Genomic DNA, 16,526 nt, shown 5'->3' with positions numbered 1-16,526 from the left:
TAAACGTGGGTCTTGCACGTGGGTTTTGCAAGTGAATGCATGCTTTTCACTGAAGCAGGGACTATACAAATCCGCTCCTTCCTGTAAATCCTACTGCAATAGAGGGAATTATGCAGCCTACTGTAGGTCTTGATGAAAAGAGGAAAGAGCTGGAGAGTAACGTGCAATCCGCTATCAAGTAGGCTTGCTGGAAAAAGGGATTAGAATAGAAAAAGAAAAAAATCATGATGTTGTTGAGAGAATATTTCAGAAAAAGGAAAAGAGGAAGAAGTAATGATGGTGCCAGGTGTACCGAAAGTAATTACAAGGGTTCAAACTCCAACCCCCATCCCTCCACTTAAGGTTCACCCTCTATTATCACCAACCAGGTGATCAAAAGTACGTCCAGTACTACAAAAAATTATTCGGCAGCCTGCCGCTATTATCACCAACTAGGTGATCAAAAGTACGCCCAGTACTCTAACATTATTCGGCAGCCTGCCGCTATTACCACCAACCAGGTGATCAAAAGTACGCCCAGTATTCTAAAATTATTCAGCAGCCTGCCGCTATTATCACCAACCAAGTGATCAAAAGTACGTCCAGTACTCCAAAATTATACATGAGCATCACTCATGTCAATCATACATAAACATTCATGAGCATCACTCATGTCAATCATACATAAACATTCATGACCATCATTCATGTCAACATTCATGAGCATCACTCATGTCAACATCCATGAGCATCACTCATGTCAATCAACATAAACATTCATGAGCATCACTCATATCAATCAGCTTCGAAAGCTTCATTTACAGAGCTCCAGCTTCAAAAGTTTCATTTACAGAGCTCTAGCTTCAAAGCTTCACTTGCAAAGCTTCACCTACAAAGCTTCAGTGCAGGGTATACAAATACCGCCTCCGAACAACCGCTACTTCGGCCCATACATGGATTCAATTTGAAGTCTCCAGCCAACAGACCCTATTGACTGAAGACTTGAGGGACTACATTATATACCATATATTGGGCCTCATAAAAAAAATACTTGGGGGACTTAGCCAATTATTTATGTATTGAGGAGCGAACCCTTGTTTTATAAAAGGGACTCCCTCATTTTCATTAGAGAGCACCCATTATTCATGTACTGAGGAGCGATCCCTTATTTTATAAAGGGACTCCCTCACCTTCATTAGAGAGCATCGCCGCCAGCTGAGCAACCGCCTCGCCGCGAGCATCACTCCTAACCCTTTATTCATGTACTGAGGAGCGAGCCCTTATTTTATAAAAGGGATTCCTTCACCATTATTAGAGAGCATCGCCGCCTACTGAGCAACCACATCGCCGCGAGCATCAACTCTAGCCCATCATTTATGTATTGAGAAGCGAGCCCTTATTCTATAAAAGGGACTCCCTCACCTTCAACGCTACAAGCCGAGCCAACCAAAGCAACATAAGCCACAAATCGAGCAGCCTCGCAACATGTGCTACTTCTAGTTGAGCATCACTATAGATTGAGCACCGTCCTATATCGAGTATCAGTTCTAGACGACATCTAATTACTTCGGCTCACACATGGACTGAATTTCAAGTCTCCAGCCAAAAGACTCTCTTGACTGAAGACTCTTGGCTGGAGACTTGGGGGACTACTGTTTGTACCCTACTTAGGGCCTCCGTATTTATATCTTGTATAAATACTCGGTAGACTCAAATGTAATTATGTAATAGAGGAATGGCAAATATGTAATAAGTGATGAGCCCTTATTCTATAAAAGGACTCCTCACTCTCCTCATTAGGGGAGGCCAATTTCTAGGCCATGAGAGAAGCCCCCCTCACCCTCTCAAAGCTCTCATATTCAGAGCATGCCTCCTCACCCCTAGAGGCCTCACTCTCACCTTTAGAAGCTCTCTCTCTCCCTCTTCAACATCTCAGAGAAATACAATATTAGTATGGACGTAGCCCAAACATTGGGGTGAACCACGATACATCTTGGGTTCTTTACTTTCTTGCAGATTCACGGTCGGATTTACATTGTTCCAAGACCTCCTGTTTTGTACATCAACAAAACCCATAAGCAAATTTCAACAATTAAATTGGTATAAATAAAAGTAAAATAACGGTTTGAATCTTTATTGGTATTATTGCATCTCTTTTGTTATTATGTCATTTATGTGTCAAAAGAGGGACTTCAATCTAAAACCTAAAACCTAAAGGGGCTAAGGGGGGCGTTTGTTTGCCCCTAATAAACTTCCTTGGAATGGATTGGCTTAGCTGGGGTTGCTAGCCGGTGTTTGATGCAAACAAGGATTACCATTAATGAGATTAAGTCATACTCGCACCGACTAAGTCTTTCACTAGGTACTCTTAGCGAGGACCCCCAATATGTATAGGATTGCTAGTCCCATCCCCAAACCTGCTCCGTTTGCCCGCTGCATCGTCTATATACGTTACGTCATCTGCAAGTGTTCCTTTGCAACACCCTCTAATCATATCCTAGATCTGAAACAAAGTCTCACCCACTGCCCAAACCTTAAAATCCAACCATCAAAGGTGAAAAAAAAAATAATGTGAAAAAATAACAACAAAAAATTCCAACCCCAAAATTCAAAATCCACCCATTGCCAGAAAATTTTAAGATGGCTTTGTAGGCGGAGAAGCCAACGCATGTATCAGAGGGAGGAGAGAGATTCGATATTTTTTGGAAAACAAAAAAGCATGAGGAAGGTGGAGATGCTTAACAGCGGCAAGAGGATGAAGAGGATGAGCTTGTTTTAAAGGATTTGCAATGAGCTTTACACTTGCGTTTTGGAGGAAAAAGAGGGAGGAAAGAAGAAATGAGGGGATGGCAACGGGACGGATTGGGTTCGGATGTGCCATCTCCATAACCGAACCCGTTTGTTTTCCCCGTACTTGAAACCGTAAAAAACCCAAACGGGTATTCCCCGTAACCGAATATGTCGGGTAACGGATTCCCTATCCAGTAATGGTTTTCCCGTAATCGTAAAATTTAACTTATTAAACAGTTAGAGGGACGAGGAAGCCGGTGGTGTTTCAGTGGTTAGTTCTCGGGGGAGTTTGAGGTGATGGTAAGAGAGGGACGAAGAGAGAGAGTGAGAGGCTGCAGAGATGGTGGGGGTTTGGAGGGTGCGGTTCGAGGGCTTGCCAGAGACGATGGGGTGGTGTGGGTGGCGGTGTCATGTGTACGTAACTTGGGAGAGGTGAGGAAAGTGTAATGAGGAGAAGGAGAGAAAGACAGAGAGAGAGACTTTCAGAGAATTGAGGTGAGGGAGAGAGCACGGGAAGAAAAGAAAGGTGAGGGATGAGGGAGAGAAAATGGTGGTGTGGTGTGTAATGAGGAGAAGGAGAGAAAGACAGAGAGAAAGAGTTGCAGAGAAGTGAGGTGAGGGACAGAGCACAGGAAGAAGAGAAAGGTGCTTGGGGAAGGGAGAAGCACAGAGCACAAAAATGGGACTTTTGTAGTCTCAAGACTTTTGGATGTGTGGGTACGCGCGTGTACGTGTATGTGGTGCTCAAGACTTTTGTAGTCTCCCATGTAGTTCAAGACTTTTATATTTTTTATTAAAGAATGAAAATGTTGGGGGGGGGGGGGTTCAGGTATGAGTTTGGAGCGGATACATATAATAAATATTTATATTTTTTATTAAAGAATGAAAACGGGGGGGGGGGGTTCACGTATGAGTTCGGAGTGGATACCCTTATAACCATAACCGAACTCAAAACCGAAATTTTTACCCAATGGTTACCCATAACCGAAAAAAATCCGAAATTTGCTCCCCAAAACCGAACTGTTCGGATTGGTTACCTGCAGGTATCAGATTTGACGGATTAAATTGTAATCCCGAGCCAAAGGGAGAAGAAAAGAAAATATGCTTCGAGAGGGTAGTCTTTTAGGAGTAAAAAAGTAAAAGGTGAATAAATAAAAAATTTGCATTAAATAATATAAAATATTACTATATATGCATTAATTAATATAATATTATAATTTCTTAATTATCCTACTTTTTAGCTTGACACTGCTCCTAAATTAGTTCAGCTTAATCTAGTCTAAGCCAATCGAGCTTAATCCCTAAAACTAGTCCAATCCGAGATAGTCCGGTGTAACAAACGTGTCCAAAATGTATAAGATTTAAGTCTATAACGGTTAGGAACAAGGACCGCAACTAAACTATCTCTTTCCTATTTTCCACAACGTAAAATGTATAAGCTTTGTTCTGACGTTGACATGTGTCATGCTGTGATTGGCCTCTTGGTTGGAGGGAAACTCTTATACTTCAGCAGGGGAGCCTTAGCATCAACCCCTCAGTGGGTCCTTGAAGGTATGACGTTGACCGGTACTCGGTAGTTTCGGGATTGGTCAAGTATGGTACAAACAATCAGTAATGTGAATTTTAGGGTCATCACCTGCATTCTGAATCCTTGAAACCGAATATATATTTTGTTTCCTGTGTGATCATTCCATTTCGAAAGGAAGAACGCCGAACTGGTAGCCGAAGACAAAGCGAGTTGGTGAAACTTGAAGTCGACAATTAACATTGAATCAGCTGTCTGCAATCCAAGCTCAGGGATTAACAATATCCATCCGGAGATGGAGAGTGTTTCGTTCTCAAACTCAACTGATAGATAGACTGATGTGTCTGCTCAACTGCGCTTGCGCTACTATCTTGATGCATGATCTCAGAAAGAAGATTAACAATGTATCTTTCCCATCAACAGCAACAGATTGGATTTGTCGTTTAAAACATAATGGTGAGATGAGATAACGGCGTCATGGGAAGGAAAACGTCTCTTATTTTAATTAACCTTAAAATGAAAAATATAATCCTCTTATTATGATTGCAAAATCTGTGACGAAAAATGCTAGTCTCCAAAACCTCCATGAATTCCAATATGTAAATGTAGGAGACCAAAACAACCCCAGATCGTCCCCAGTCAGAAGAAACGATACAGTAGAATACAGTACAACAACAAAATAATCAGCAATCAAGTTAATCAAACAAGTGAATCCCGCCACCAACACCCCGCACGCGAAGAATTCTTTTATAAAAATCAAAAGCAGAGAGGCAAAACCATCTCTCAGCTTTTTGATTTCGAATGCTTTACAAGCCAATCGATAACTGAGTCGATGTTGGTTGAGTTCTTGCATGAGATCATGAAGCAACAAACTTCTCTATCAGTAATCGATTTCAGTCCCCTGCACCAGCAGAATGCTATGATCAGTACCAAAACAACACGTCTTTTTCTATTTTTTGGAAAGTTTCAATAATAAAAGCATAATTGGACTTACATTTCATCAGTTAATGCCTGTTTACTGAGAGCTCCCGGCTTGTCAATCTTGTTTCCGAGAACCAGTAGTGGGATCCCGCTTAGTGAGTTTTTGCTCAGCAAATCATGAAGCTCACTTCTTGATACACTCATGTTATCTGGATCCGCAGCATCAACAACATAACTGCAGCAAACAAGAAGTTGCACAACTTTTCTTTAAGTCTTCGTAATACAAGGATACAAGGATCAACTCAGCTTAATCATTAGTCAATGTCTATTCTGAATCATTGACACTCGCCTACCAACAAACATGAGCCGGTAACCAGAACATCTGAATATCAGCTAATGGTCTTTGACACACAAAAGAAATCAATTGCTGAACAAATTGGGTTTGTTCAACCAAAGAAAGGCGAAGGGTTGGGGAAAAGGTATACAATATTAACAAACATGCAAAGGCAATTTCGTTTTGCAACTAAAGTTTTTACTTATTTAAAATGTAAAATCAATTGAGATAGAAAATTGGTTACATACACTATAGCAGAAACGGCACGACAGTATCGCTCCCACATGCTGCGAAACCTGGGTTGACCTCCAAGATCCCACAACTTTATTGTAACATTCCCTTTGGTCACCTTCTTCATATTGAATCCTACCTGAAAATTGAATCAGATGACCACATTGTCATTAATTAACTAATTCACCCACTAGAAAGACATTGGATGGATGAAGCTCTTCATAAGAGGTACAAATATCTGGTTTAAGAATATTGTCTATAAGAAAGAGTAGTGGCAATTATAACCCTTTTATAAAGATAACTTACCGTAGGGATCATGTCCTCGCTGTATCCACCCGTCTGAAAACAGAAAATACAGTTTTCAACACATCAGCCAAACAAGTAGACAGAAAGGAAAGAGACACCCATTCAAAGTCATTGTGCTGATTTACTTACCGCTACAACATTTACAAGAGAAGTCTTCCCAGCATTCTGAAGTCCTATCAAAGATAGTTCCATTTCCTGCTTAAAAAAGAGGCTGTAATGACATGACGATAGCGTAAGCACAGGCAGTGTGAACAACTGACATAGAGGTCAGATAAACTAATACAAATATAGAACGCCCAATGTTGCAATAACCACTCAAAAAGTTCTAATTGCAATTTCCACAACCCAAAGAGGAAAAAAAAATTAGCTCAGCAAGAAAGTTAATACATCTGCAGTTCTATATTTCATTCAACGTCTCAACACAAGCCACAACTACACAGTATCGTATACACAAGTTTCCCGATTGAGAGAAGCGTAAGTCACGAACATACGTTAAAATTTGACAAAGAAAGATCAAAATAACATATACATACAATTTGGTATATAGTGAGTGATATTATTCAAAACAAGTTATCGCTAAATCTAAAATATCTCCTAACTTCTAACATTCTGCAACATTAGGAATCCACATCGTCGTTTCCTTTTACCAATCCTTTAGCAGCTAAATTCAAGTTTCCCTCTTATAGGCCGGGTCGGGCAGCCTAGAATGAATTTTGGCCCTTCCCTATTAATCAAATGATTGTTCTACTCCTAGGAAAGGAATTGTGCGTATTTCAACTCAGCAATTTAACGCAAGGCAAAAGCAACCCAAATAAACAGAAATACACACAAAAACATATCTTATCAATAAACAGGCAGCAATCATTGCTAGGGACAATCAATCCAGAATATACTGTATATACTTACATTCACCCACAAGGCAAAATATAGCAAAAGAAAAAAAGAAGTTTGGCAAAAACTAAAAATTAAAAAGCAAAAGGAAACCACTTTGAGCTTCTTTTTTATGGGTTTTCTTTTCCACCATCTTTTTATGAAACCCAAAAGCAACCTATGCATTTAAACCTTACAACCCAACAAATTCAAATCAAAATCAAAATCCCACTATAAAAATTGTTACTTTCAAACCCAAAACAAAAGTAAAATCTTTGAACCAAGTTCCTGTACATTCCGCACATGTAAAAAACAATAAAAAAATCTAAATTCCATGAACAAATGTATCAAGACTGGATCATACAACAACCCCAACAAATTGAAAACCGAAACAAGAGAGATAGAGGAGGGCTAACCTGCGGAGCCAATTGAGAAAAGCTTCCCACAAACCCATTGACGAATATTGATTTCTCGGCGCTTAGAGAGAGAAAGAGGATGAGAGAGAGAGAACTGAAGGACACAATCACTCTGCCTCCCCCCAAATCGAGCCTTTAGCTTCTTCGTCTTCCTTCTTCTTCTACCGATTACCACTCCTCCTTCATAAATACGAATTATTTCTTTTTTGTTTGTTTTCTATCTCTATGCAATCTCTGAATAATTTGCTTGTCTAATGTCTAGTGAAATCCTGACCGTCCACGAGTACGGTCGTACCCTGTAGTTTGGACGGTTGAGATTCATTTTACAACAAACACAATCGCTGGCCGCGCGCTCCTTTTATTAGGACCAATCAGATGAATCTCTACGGTTTAGGAAGGGTTGCTATCGTAATGCCAGTAGTTGGGAGTGACCAATACAGACCAATAATAAGCTGGCTCATTTTGACGTGGCAGGAAATCGTTGGTTGAACGGTTATGGGTATGGAGAGTGTTTGTAGAGTGAATCAACCCTTTGTACAGCAAGGCTGATGTCGAGGAACTTTCGAGTGGCAGAGAATGATAGGTAGGAACCCACCTCGTCGAGTTGTCTTGTTTCTGTTTGTGTTTTGTGCTTTTTTTTGGTAATTATTTGTTTTTGTGTTAAGGTAAAAAAAAAATCCTTACAAACCCAATTCAATTTGTAAATTTATCTTTACACCATTTGAAAAATTAAAAATCCAAAATCAAAGCATTGTATTTTTCTCAACTCCGAAAGCTTAATTTTCTTCTCTTTCCAATTCTTGTTCATAAATATCTCTACCAACTTTATTTATTTGTGAGTGTTCATCTTTATCTGTTTTCTCCTCAATTCTTATAGTTATTCATATCTGCAGAAATCACCTTCAGCTTATCATGCTTTGCCTAAGATACCTTGGTTGATATTACCCTTCTAATGTGCTAGAATATGAGCCCCTTTTAGGGTTCTTTAGCCTGTTATGTCATGTTTAGATGTAAATTAATTGAAAGGAATAATTATTTGTCGTTATATGATTGATCCTCATATTTTTGTTGGTTTTGGTATGGTTGTTAGCATACTTCACGTAAATGACTAAATTTTTGTTGTGTAAAAGTTAAATATTTTATGCTTTAAATGCAAATTCGTTGTGTTCACTAAGACTTTTACTTCATCGGCTTTGGTATATGATTTCAAAGACCTTGGACGACAAGTAATTCCTCTTCTCATTACTACTATGAATAAAGGCAATGTGTAGAAGGATAACAACATCTTAACCTCTACACTTTCTCCACTTTCTCTTTGATGACCCTATATTCCTTGTTAATTAAATAGACCACAACACGTTATCAGCACGCTCATCCGCTGCGCTAAGAAATCTGACGTGAAATTTTTTGCTACAAACTAGTTCATCAATATCATCATGCACTCAGGTTCTTCCAAAATAACGATTTTCATCTCAATATTTCTTTAACTCTGATATCAAGAACATTCACCATAATGCATAACTTAACTTTACGCTTATGAGTTTTAGATTCTACATAAATTGTTCATGTATTATATTCATAATTGTTGGATTATGTGAATTTCTATTGAATATGTATAGAATTATATAAATTTTTCAAAAAAAAAAATAGGGTTGCATTGGAAACCCTGCGAGCAGCGGTTCGAGCCGCGTCGCCGAACCCCGAGCTGCCAGCACCAGGTCAGAGGCATGTGTGGCTGAGCCGAGCCGCAAACCCAAGCTAGAGCACATATGCTTCCTTAAAACCCAAAACCCACGACGTCATTTCAACGTCGTCCACCCCCAGAAACCCGACATCATCAACTACATCGCCATTGCCAAAAATGACGCATGACCTGCAATCATGCCCAGCCACCACGGTTGCCATCCCCAACGACCAACAGTTGTCCCCGTCATGATTTTGACCGAGATTCATACAAATCTTACCAGATAATCCTAACTCGAATTCGAGGATTTCTTTAAATTTTATATTATTGTGGTCTATTTTCTTTGAAGCCATTCCTTATTAACTTATTATCAATATTTTTTTCTTTAAATCTTATATTGTTGTGGCCTATTTTCTCTGAAATGAGAGAGAGAAAGTGCAGCAAAGAGAGATAAGAGAGAGTTGATGAGTTTTTGAAATGTGTATTTCTCATTGTCTGTGGCTTTTATATTAAATTGAAAATGATTACTTACCTTGTAAATAATATGATCATAAAGGGATAATATCTTCTAGTATCCTAAAGATAGTCTACTAATGATTTACACACATGTGCTAGAATTTATGTCACAACACTCCCCTAGAGTGTATAGATACTTAAGTAGATTTCGTATCAGATTTTCATGGATGATGTAGAAGCAATTGATGAAAGTCTTCTTGTCTAGTCGGCACATTGAGCAAATGCGAGTCTCAAAACAAATGAGGAATCCATTAAAAGTAGAACTGACAAAATCTCGCTACTGTAAAATCCAAGGTAAGGTAAAAACTCATAGTCTAAGGAGAAAAATAAGAATTTGCACTAAGTTAAAACTAAACGCCTTCATGACATAAGTAGAAAGCACATAAGGGTATGACCATCCCATAGATAGGTGCCTCGTTAAAAACTTGTCAGGTAGCAAAAACTCAAAGGCAAAGATGCTCATAATCGTAGGGAAAATGGTACATTTAGGTCAAGCGAGTATACTTCTAGGTATTCCCCTGGAATTGATAAAACTTCTCAAATGAAAACTACAAGCATTGCAAATCAGACAATTTATGCATATCAATTCCTTGAATAAGCTTCTGAAAGGTCGACTTCATTAGTAGCTTTGTTAAGAAGTTGGCTAAGTTATCCTGGGATGTATTTGCTTGACTTCAATCTTCTAATGCTCTTGTTGCTAATGTGAGAAGAAGAATTTTGATGCAATATGCTTGGTGTTTTCTCATTTGATGTATCCTTTCTTGATTGGGTCGATACAATCTGCGTTATCTTCATAAATCATTGTTAGGATGTCAATGACAGAAAAAATATGGCATTTGCTTCGAATATGTTCTATTACTGCTCTCAGCCAGAAGCATTCACAAGTGGCTTCATGTAGTGTGATGACCCGTATTTCAAAACTTTTGCCTTTTTTTTGTTTTTACAAATGTATTATTTATATTTAATTACAATTTTATATTATTTGAGCAAGTAATATCTATAGTTATTTACTTATTTGAACCTACAACATTTTCTCACCTATCTTCACTTCATTTATCTTATCTCATTTTTCCATCTCATAGCTTACACGGTTACACTTGTCAAGTTATTACTTCTAACATGGCATGACCATGCTCATAGCAATCTATAGTATTTTTTGGATTGCATTTTGAGGTGCTTGTAAGCACCCTTCCCAACTGCCACCTCCATCACTTATTTACACCTCTTCCTTTGTTTCGATTACCAAGATAAGAGCCATCTTTTGTGTCTATCTGTATATAGGTATTATATTAATATAGTTCACTTCATGGTTAAGTTTTCTTGGCCACTACGTTTGGGTAGCCGCCCATTTCTCTATAAATAGAAGCTTTCACTTCATTCTTTTACATTATGCAAATTGTTGCATGCTTGTGCATGCGATTCACGTATATTATGTGTGTGTGTGTGTGTGTGTGTGTGTTTATGTGGAGAGAGTTTAGAAAATAAATACATGGTATTGGGAGTGATTAAGGAGCTTGTTTAAGTACGTGGAGTTTAGTTATTGCAGTAGTGTCTTGGATCTTCGTTTTAGCTTTATGGAATCGAGCTAGGGGTTTCTTGGGGAACTTATCACCATTGGGGTGTCTTTCTTGTTTAAGCTTTGTGGAATAAGTGTTATACTTGATCTTATCTCTATAATTGATATAATTGTGTATTTTGGAATATGATATTTGTTTGTACCATACTTGACCAATCTCGAAACTACTGAGCACCGGTCAACGTTATACCGTCAAGGACCCAAAAGAGTTTCCCTCCAACGAAGAGGCCAATCACAACGCGACACGTGTCGACATCAGAAGCCAATCATAACGCGACACGTGTCAATGTCAGAATGAAACTAGAAACTCTCTTCTATAAATAAAGTTCATTCTCTCACAATATTTCCTAATGTCATTTGTACTAAATCATTCACTAGTACTCACTAAAGGAGAGCTTGAACCTATGTACTTGTGTAAACCCTTCACAAATAATGAGAACTCCAATACTCTGTGAATGTAGCCAATTTGGGTGAACCAAGTACATCTTGCGTTTGCTTCCCTATCCCCATCCATTTACATACTTATCCACACTAGTGACCGGAGCAATCTAGCAAAGGTCACAAACTTGACACTTTCTGTTGTACCAAAGTCCCCACTGATTTTGTGCATCAACATTTGGCACCGTCTGTGGGAACGACACTTATTCCCACTCTCTTCAGCTTTGCCAAGCTGGTTTCCACCATTCATACACTCTCTTTTGACCAGGCATCCCTCTCCAACATGGGGAGTGAAGGAAGCCACATCACACATAATGACACCCCTTTTGCACCTAGTGCGAAGCAACGAAAGAATGAAGGAAAAAGGGTTGCTCTTCAAGCTAAAGTCGATGAACTAGAAGCTCAGAACAACAAGATAGCAATGAAGAATAAGGTCATCCAGGAGCAGTATAAGAAGCTCTTTGAGACGCCCCACGAAACTAGGTGTACTCAAACACGCGAGCTCGTTGCCCCTGTGGACATTAACCATCATCTGGGTACCCCCCAACACGGAGGGTCACCTCCATTTGACATAGGTATCCCTAATGAGGAGCGAGCTAATCATCAAAACATTGATCAACATAAGACTTCTTTCAACCCAGATGCTTCGACCCGAAGTAGAAGAAGTGGAGGAAGACACCTCATTGCAGAAGGGTTGGAAAGATCGAAAGCCGTTTATCGTGACTGCCGAAACTTTCTAAAGCAACGTCGAAAGAATCCCCTTTACATATGCTTGAAAATCAATGACCCAAGGGTTTCTGAAAGACTCGGTCCCCTTCTACGACCTAGGCCTGCTGCCAATCTAGGGAATGAACAACAGGTCCCATAGGAACATAAAGGTACATGGGACTCTGAGGTATTCTGACTAACTCACCCTAGAAGTCAGTACGGCGAGTCCAAGAAAAAACCACACACCCTTGCTCAAACTTTCCTACTTCTAAGAGGCGATGGAGACTTACGAAAGAAAATTATAGTGGCACATGGCTCCACTCAGGACCCCCTTGTCTTACAACTCCTTGAAGAAGTAAATAAGTTGAAGGCCGAACGTCAGGCCGAGATACCTGACTGGAACCAACCCAGGCCTGGCCCTCTCACAAAGAGGATTCTCGACACCCCCTTCAAGTGAAGACAAAACAAAAGCTTGGTTTACAACAATATACTGGAAGGGAAGACCCAATTGAACACCTTAACCTCTTTAAGTCCACCATGGCATATCGGATACACACCGACGAAGAGCGATGTTTTCTCTTCCCCTCCACCCTCTCTGACGGAGCTCTTATTGGTATTGCCGTCTTCCACCTGAGACAATAGACTCATTTGAGGAACTGAGAATACTATTTATTTCTCAACACATCTTCCAGATCGATCGCTTGCATTCTACATATGACTTGTACACTATTCGCCAGAAGTCGGACGAGTCACTACTAGAGTATGCCGGTCGCTTCAGCCATGAGTATTCTCGTTGCGCTGAGGCAGATGACAAGATCACCCTCAAGGCCTTCACGGCAGGCCTACGTGATTGTTTCTTCAAGTACATGATCAATGCCAACACTTGGAAGACTTACTCTGAAGTGATGGCACATGCTTACAACCACGCCTCCGCCAAAGCAAGAACATACCAAGGGAACCCCTATATGGTTAACCCCTATCAACAAGTGGGAAGTGGAAGTCAAGTTCTACCAAGTGAGGAGATCTTGGCCATTCAGACACCCATTGCATCATCTATTGCCTTATTTAGCTACTCGCTAAGTCACCAAATGTATCTGTCTCTTGGTAAGATGAAGGATTTTTACTCTCAGCAAGCCTATTACAACAAGAGGGATAAAAGTTCGTATCAAGACAACCATGGGTGAACGTACCGTCGACTATTATGACTATGAGGCCAAACCTCACCCACAAACCTCTGATGATCAAGTAAAATCTGACCATCAGATTCATGCAGCTGGTCGAGCTTCATCTTTATGTTTGTAGCATAGTCATGTGCGAGCCTGTGCAACTGTTTATTCTCATGCTTGAGCCTTCTGATCTCCTATTTGAGACTTATCACTTCAGCCGCCAATGATTCAACTTGACGGGTTCGAGCAAATAGGCGTTGGGCTATATTAGACATAGAACTTGCACACTGAACAATGAGAGCCATAGAATCCTTAACAGCCAACTCATCAGACCGTTTGGAAAGTAGTCTGTTATCTTTGGGAGTGAGAATGTTCTTGGCCACCATCACAGCAGTCATATCATTCTTCATCACAGAGTCCCCAATGGTAAGAGGACCAGTAGGGGATAAGAAGGATGGGCGCCATATGTTGTCTTGAGAAGGCATGGCTACCTCTTTACCAAAGTTCAAGTCAAAACGACGGTCGGATAGGCCAGACATTCTCAGAAATGATAAAGGAGAAATGAGGTGCAATAAATCTCTGAAGTAAGGGGAAAATTCCTACAAGCAATAACTCTCTGAATGTACTTCTTGCACACAATTGGTGCCCTTATACAAGAAAGGGCAATAGGGTCATTGGTTCAAAAATCGAAGAGGCACCACTCTCCGGATTCCGAAGAGGCACCACTTTCCACACGCAACATCAGCTCATCGGGTACCACATATAACTTTGCCAAAGATCTCTGACAAAGGTTAGACACATAAATTTTGAAGGTCCAGCTACCTTATTATTACTCACAAGGGTAAAGGGACAGCACCACTACTTGATAACTAGAAAGTCCTAATGTATGTCATACTCCGTGCTCCATGGCAAGGCAAACTGGCAAAAATGCCCAACCTTTACTCACATTCGAGAAAACACTCCCAACAAGATTGCTTGCTAAAAAATTGAAGAGGCACCGCTCTCCGAATCTCGAGAGCTAGACTCCCAACAGGATTATGTGCTCAAAAATCGAAGAGGCACCGCCCTCCGAATCTCGAGAGCCAGACTCCCAACAGGATTATTTTCTCAAAAATCGAAGAGACACTACTCTCCGAATCTCAAGAGTCAGACTCTCAACATGATTACTTTCTCAAAAATCGAAGAGACATTACTCTCCGAATCTCAAGAGTCAGACTCCCAACAAGATTGCTTTCTCAAAAATCAAAGAGGCACCGCTATCCAAATCTCGAGAGCCAGACTCCCAACAGGATTATGTTCTCAAAAATCAAAGAGGCACCGTCCTCCGAATCTCGAGAGCCAGACTCCCAACATGATTGCTTTTTTAAAAATCGAAGAGACACTGCTCTCCGAATCTCAAGAGTCAGACTCCCAACAGGATTGCTTTCTCAAAAATCGAAGAGGCACCGTTCTCTGAATCTCAAGAGCCATATCCCCAACAAGATTGCTTGTTCGAAAACCGAAGAGGCATCGCTCTCAGAACTTCAAGAGCCAGATTTCCTTGGATAAAGCTTGTCTGCAATCTTCACACGCAACATCAACTTTCCAGATACCACAGACCACTTTTTCAAAGTGCTCTGACAAAGTTAAAACACGTGAAGCTTGCAGCTCTCACTACATTGTTATGACTAAGATGGGTAAAAGAATAGCACTACTACTTGTTGTTAGGGAGACTCTTATATATGTCGACCTCCATCCTTCATAGCCAGGTAGACCTGCAAATAAAAAAAATGCTCAACTTTTCTTCACATCCGAGAAGGTACTCTCAGCAGAGTCTCTCAAAATACTCAGCTTATTTTCCTCCCGATAATATCTCTGCAAAAAAGCCATACCAGAGCAAGAGTATCTCATATCATCAGGGTTAAAAGCAAGAGTATCCCATATCACGCTTTTTCCCTATTTTTTCCTTTGGCCTTGTTCTTACCTGCAAGACAAGGAGAAAGGGAGCAATCAGTCAGCATTTGGAATCAAGCTTTCAGTCAGGAACTGACTGCCTAGAACCCCTTGCCTGATTACTTACCTGGCATTACTCTCGAGTACTCATCTTCAACATCTTATGCTTCCAGATAAGATACCACATCTGCTTGAGGAACAAATAGGCAAGTGAGAAGGATACAAGGAAGCATGTGGAGACAAGCGTAACAGAACACGTGTCGATACATCCACTGTTTTGTCAACAGAAAAAGTATCCCATATCATCAAGGTTGAACGTACTCTAGATTTGATGCACTTGTTTTGACCCTCAAATTCTTGAGTCGGCCTTATACTCTGGAGGAAACCAGAAAACCCTCCAGCTCAGTTCAAGAATAAGCATGTGAAAAGTTACTTCTTCAAAAGCAAAAGTATCTCATATCATCTCTTCTCCATTTGCTTCTCCTTATCCTTGTTGCTGTTTACGACACAATGAGAAGAAGAACAATCAACCGGAAGCCAAAATCGAACCTTCGATCCAGGTTGCTTACTTGGAAGTCTGATTGCTTACCTTGTCTGTTAATTCATTCGGCAAATCTCCTAGCTCGGCGACTTGGGGGACTCCTACTATAGGGTTTGTATCGCACTTGACCAAGCCCGAAACTACAAGTAAGTTTCAAGTAAAATTGATACATTACCTTGTGCATGTTCATCAGTTAAAGATACCACCCATAGATGGAGGAAAATTACTTCCAGAGAAGATGCCACATCACATATGAGACAGATAAGGCAAGTGAAAATGATACAACACTTCAGTACTTAGAAGTTTCGTGATTACTCAATGGCTTGGATCTTGCAAGTCCCTAACTGAGGAGTTTCCCTCACTCGAGAACTTAGGGGAGCACTATTTATACCATACTTAACCAATCTTAAAACTACTGAGCACCGATCAACGTTATACCGTCAAGGACCCAGAAGAGTTTCCCTCCAACCAGGAGGCCAATCACAACGCAACACGTGTCGACATCAGAAGCTAATCATAGTACGACACGTGTCAACATCAGAAGCTAATCACAACACGATACGTGTCCATGTCAGAATGAAACTAGAAACTCT

The 16,526-nt window shown here is 40.2% G+C and overlaps 1 protein-coding gene across 1 annotated transcript; it reads right to left on the bottom strand.

The window, feature by feature from the left end:
• Window positions 1-4,811: 4,811 nt before the first annotated feature.
• LOC126597767 (ADP-ribosylation factor-like protein 8a) lies at window positions 4,812-7,591 on the bottom strand. The gene is made up of 6 exons (XM_050264599.1): window positions 7,373-7,591; window positions 6,216-6,297; window positions 6,087-6,119; window positions 5,798-5,919; window positions 5,289-5,450; window positions 4,812-5,195 (listed from the first exon to the last, which is right to left on the bottom strand). The coding sequence occupies exons 1-6, from the start codon at window positions 7,408-7,410 to the stop codon at window positions 5,078-5,080; spliced, it is 555 nt and encodes a 184-aa protein (XP_050120556.1). The 5' UTR covers window positions 7,411-7,591; the 3' UTR covers window positions 4,812-5,077.
• Between the last annotated feature and the right edge of the window lie 8,935 nt (window positions 7,592-16,526).

The sequence above is a fragment of the Malus sylvestris genome, chromosome 2, assembly GCF_916048215.2.
Source record: "Malus sylvestris chromosome 2, drMalSylv7.2, whole genome shotgun sequence".
NCBI lineage: Eukaryota > Viridiplantae > Streptophyta > Magnoliopsida > Rosales > Rosaceae > Malus > Malus sylvestris.
This window is presented reverse-complemented; position numbering and strand designations above follow the sequence as displayed.

Excerpts from the sequence above, each read along its gene's own strand:
- LOC126597767 (XM_050264599.1), bottom strand. The coding sequence starts at position 7,410 with ATGGGTTTGTGGGAAGCTTTTCTCAATTGGCTCCGCAG. Across the intron at positions 6,298-7,372 it reads TTTCTCAATTGGCTCCGCAG|CCTCTTTTTTAAGCAGGAAA; the intron begins GTTAGCCCTCCT and ends ATGTCATTACAG. Across the intron at positions 5,196-5,288 it reads CAGGCATTAACTGATGAAAT|GGGACTGAAATCGATTACTG; the intron begins GTAAGTCCAATT and ends CTGCTGGTGCAG.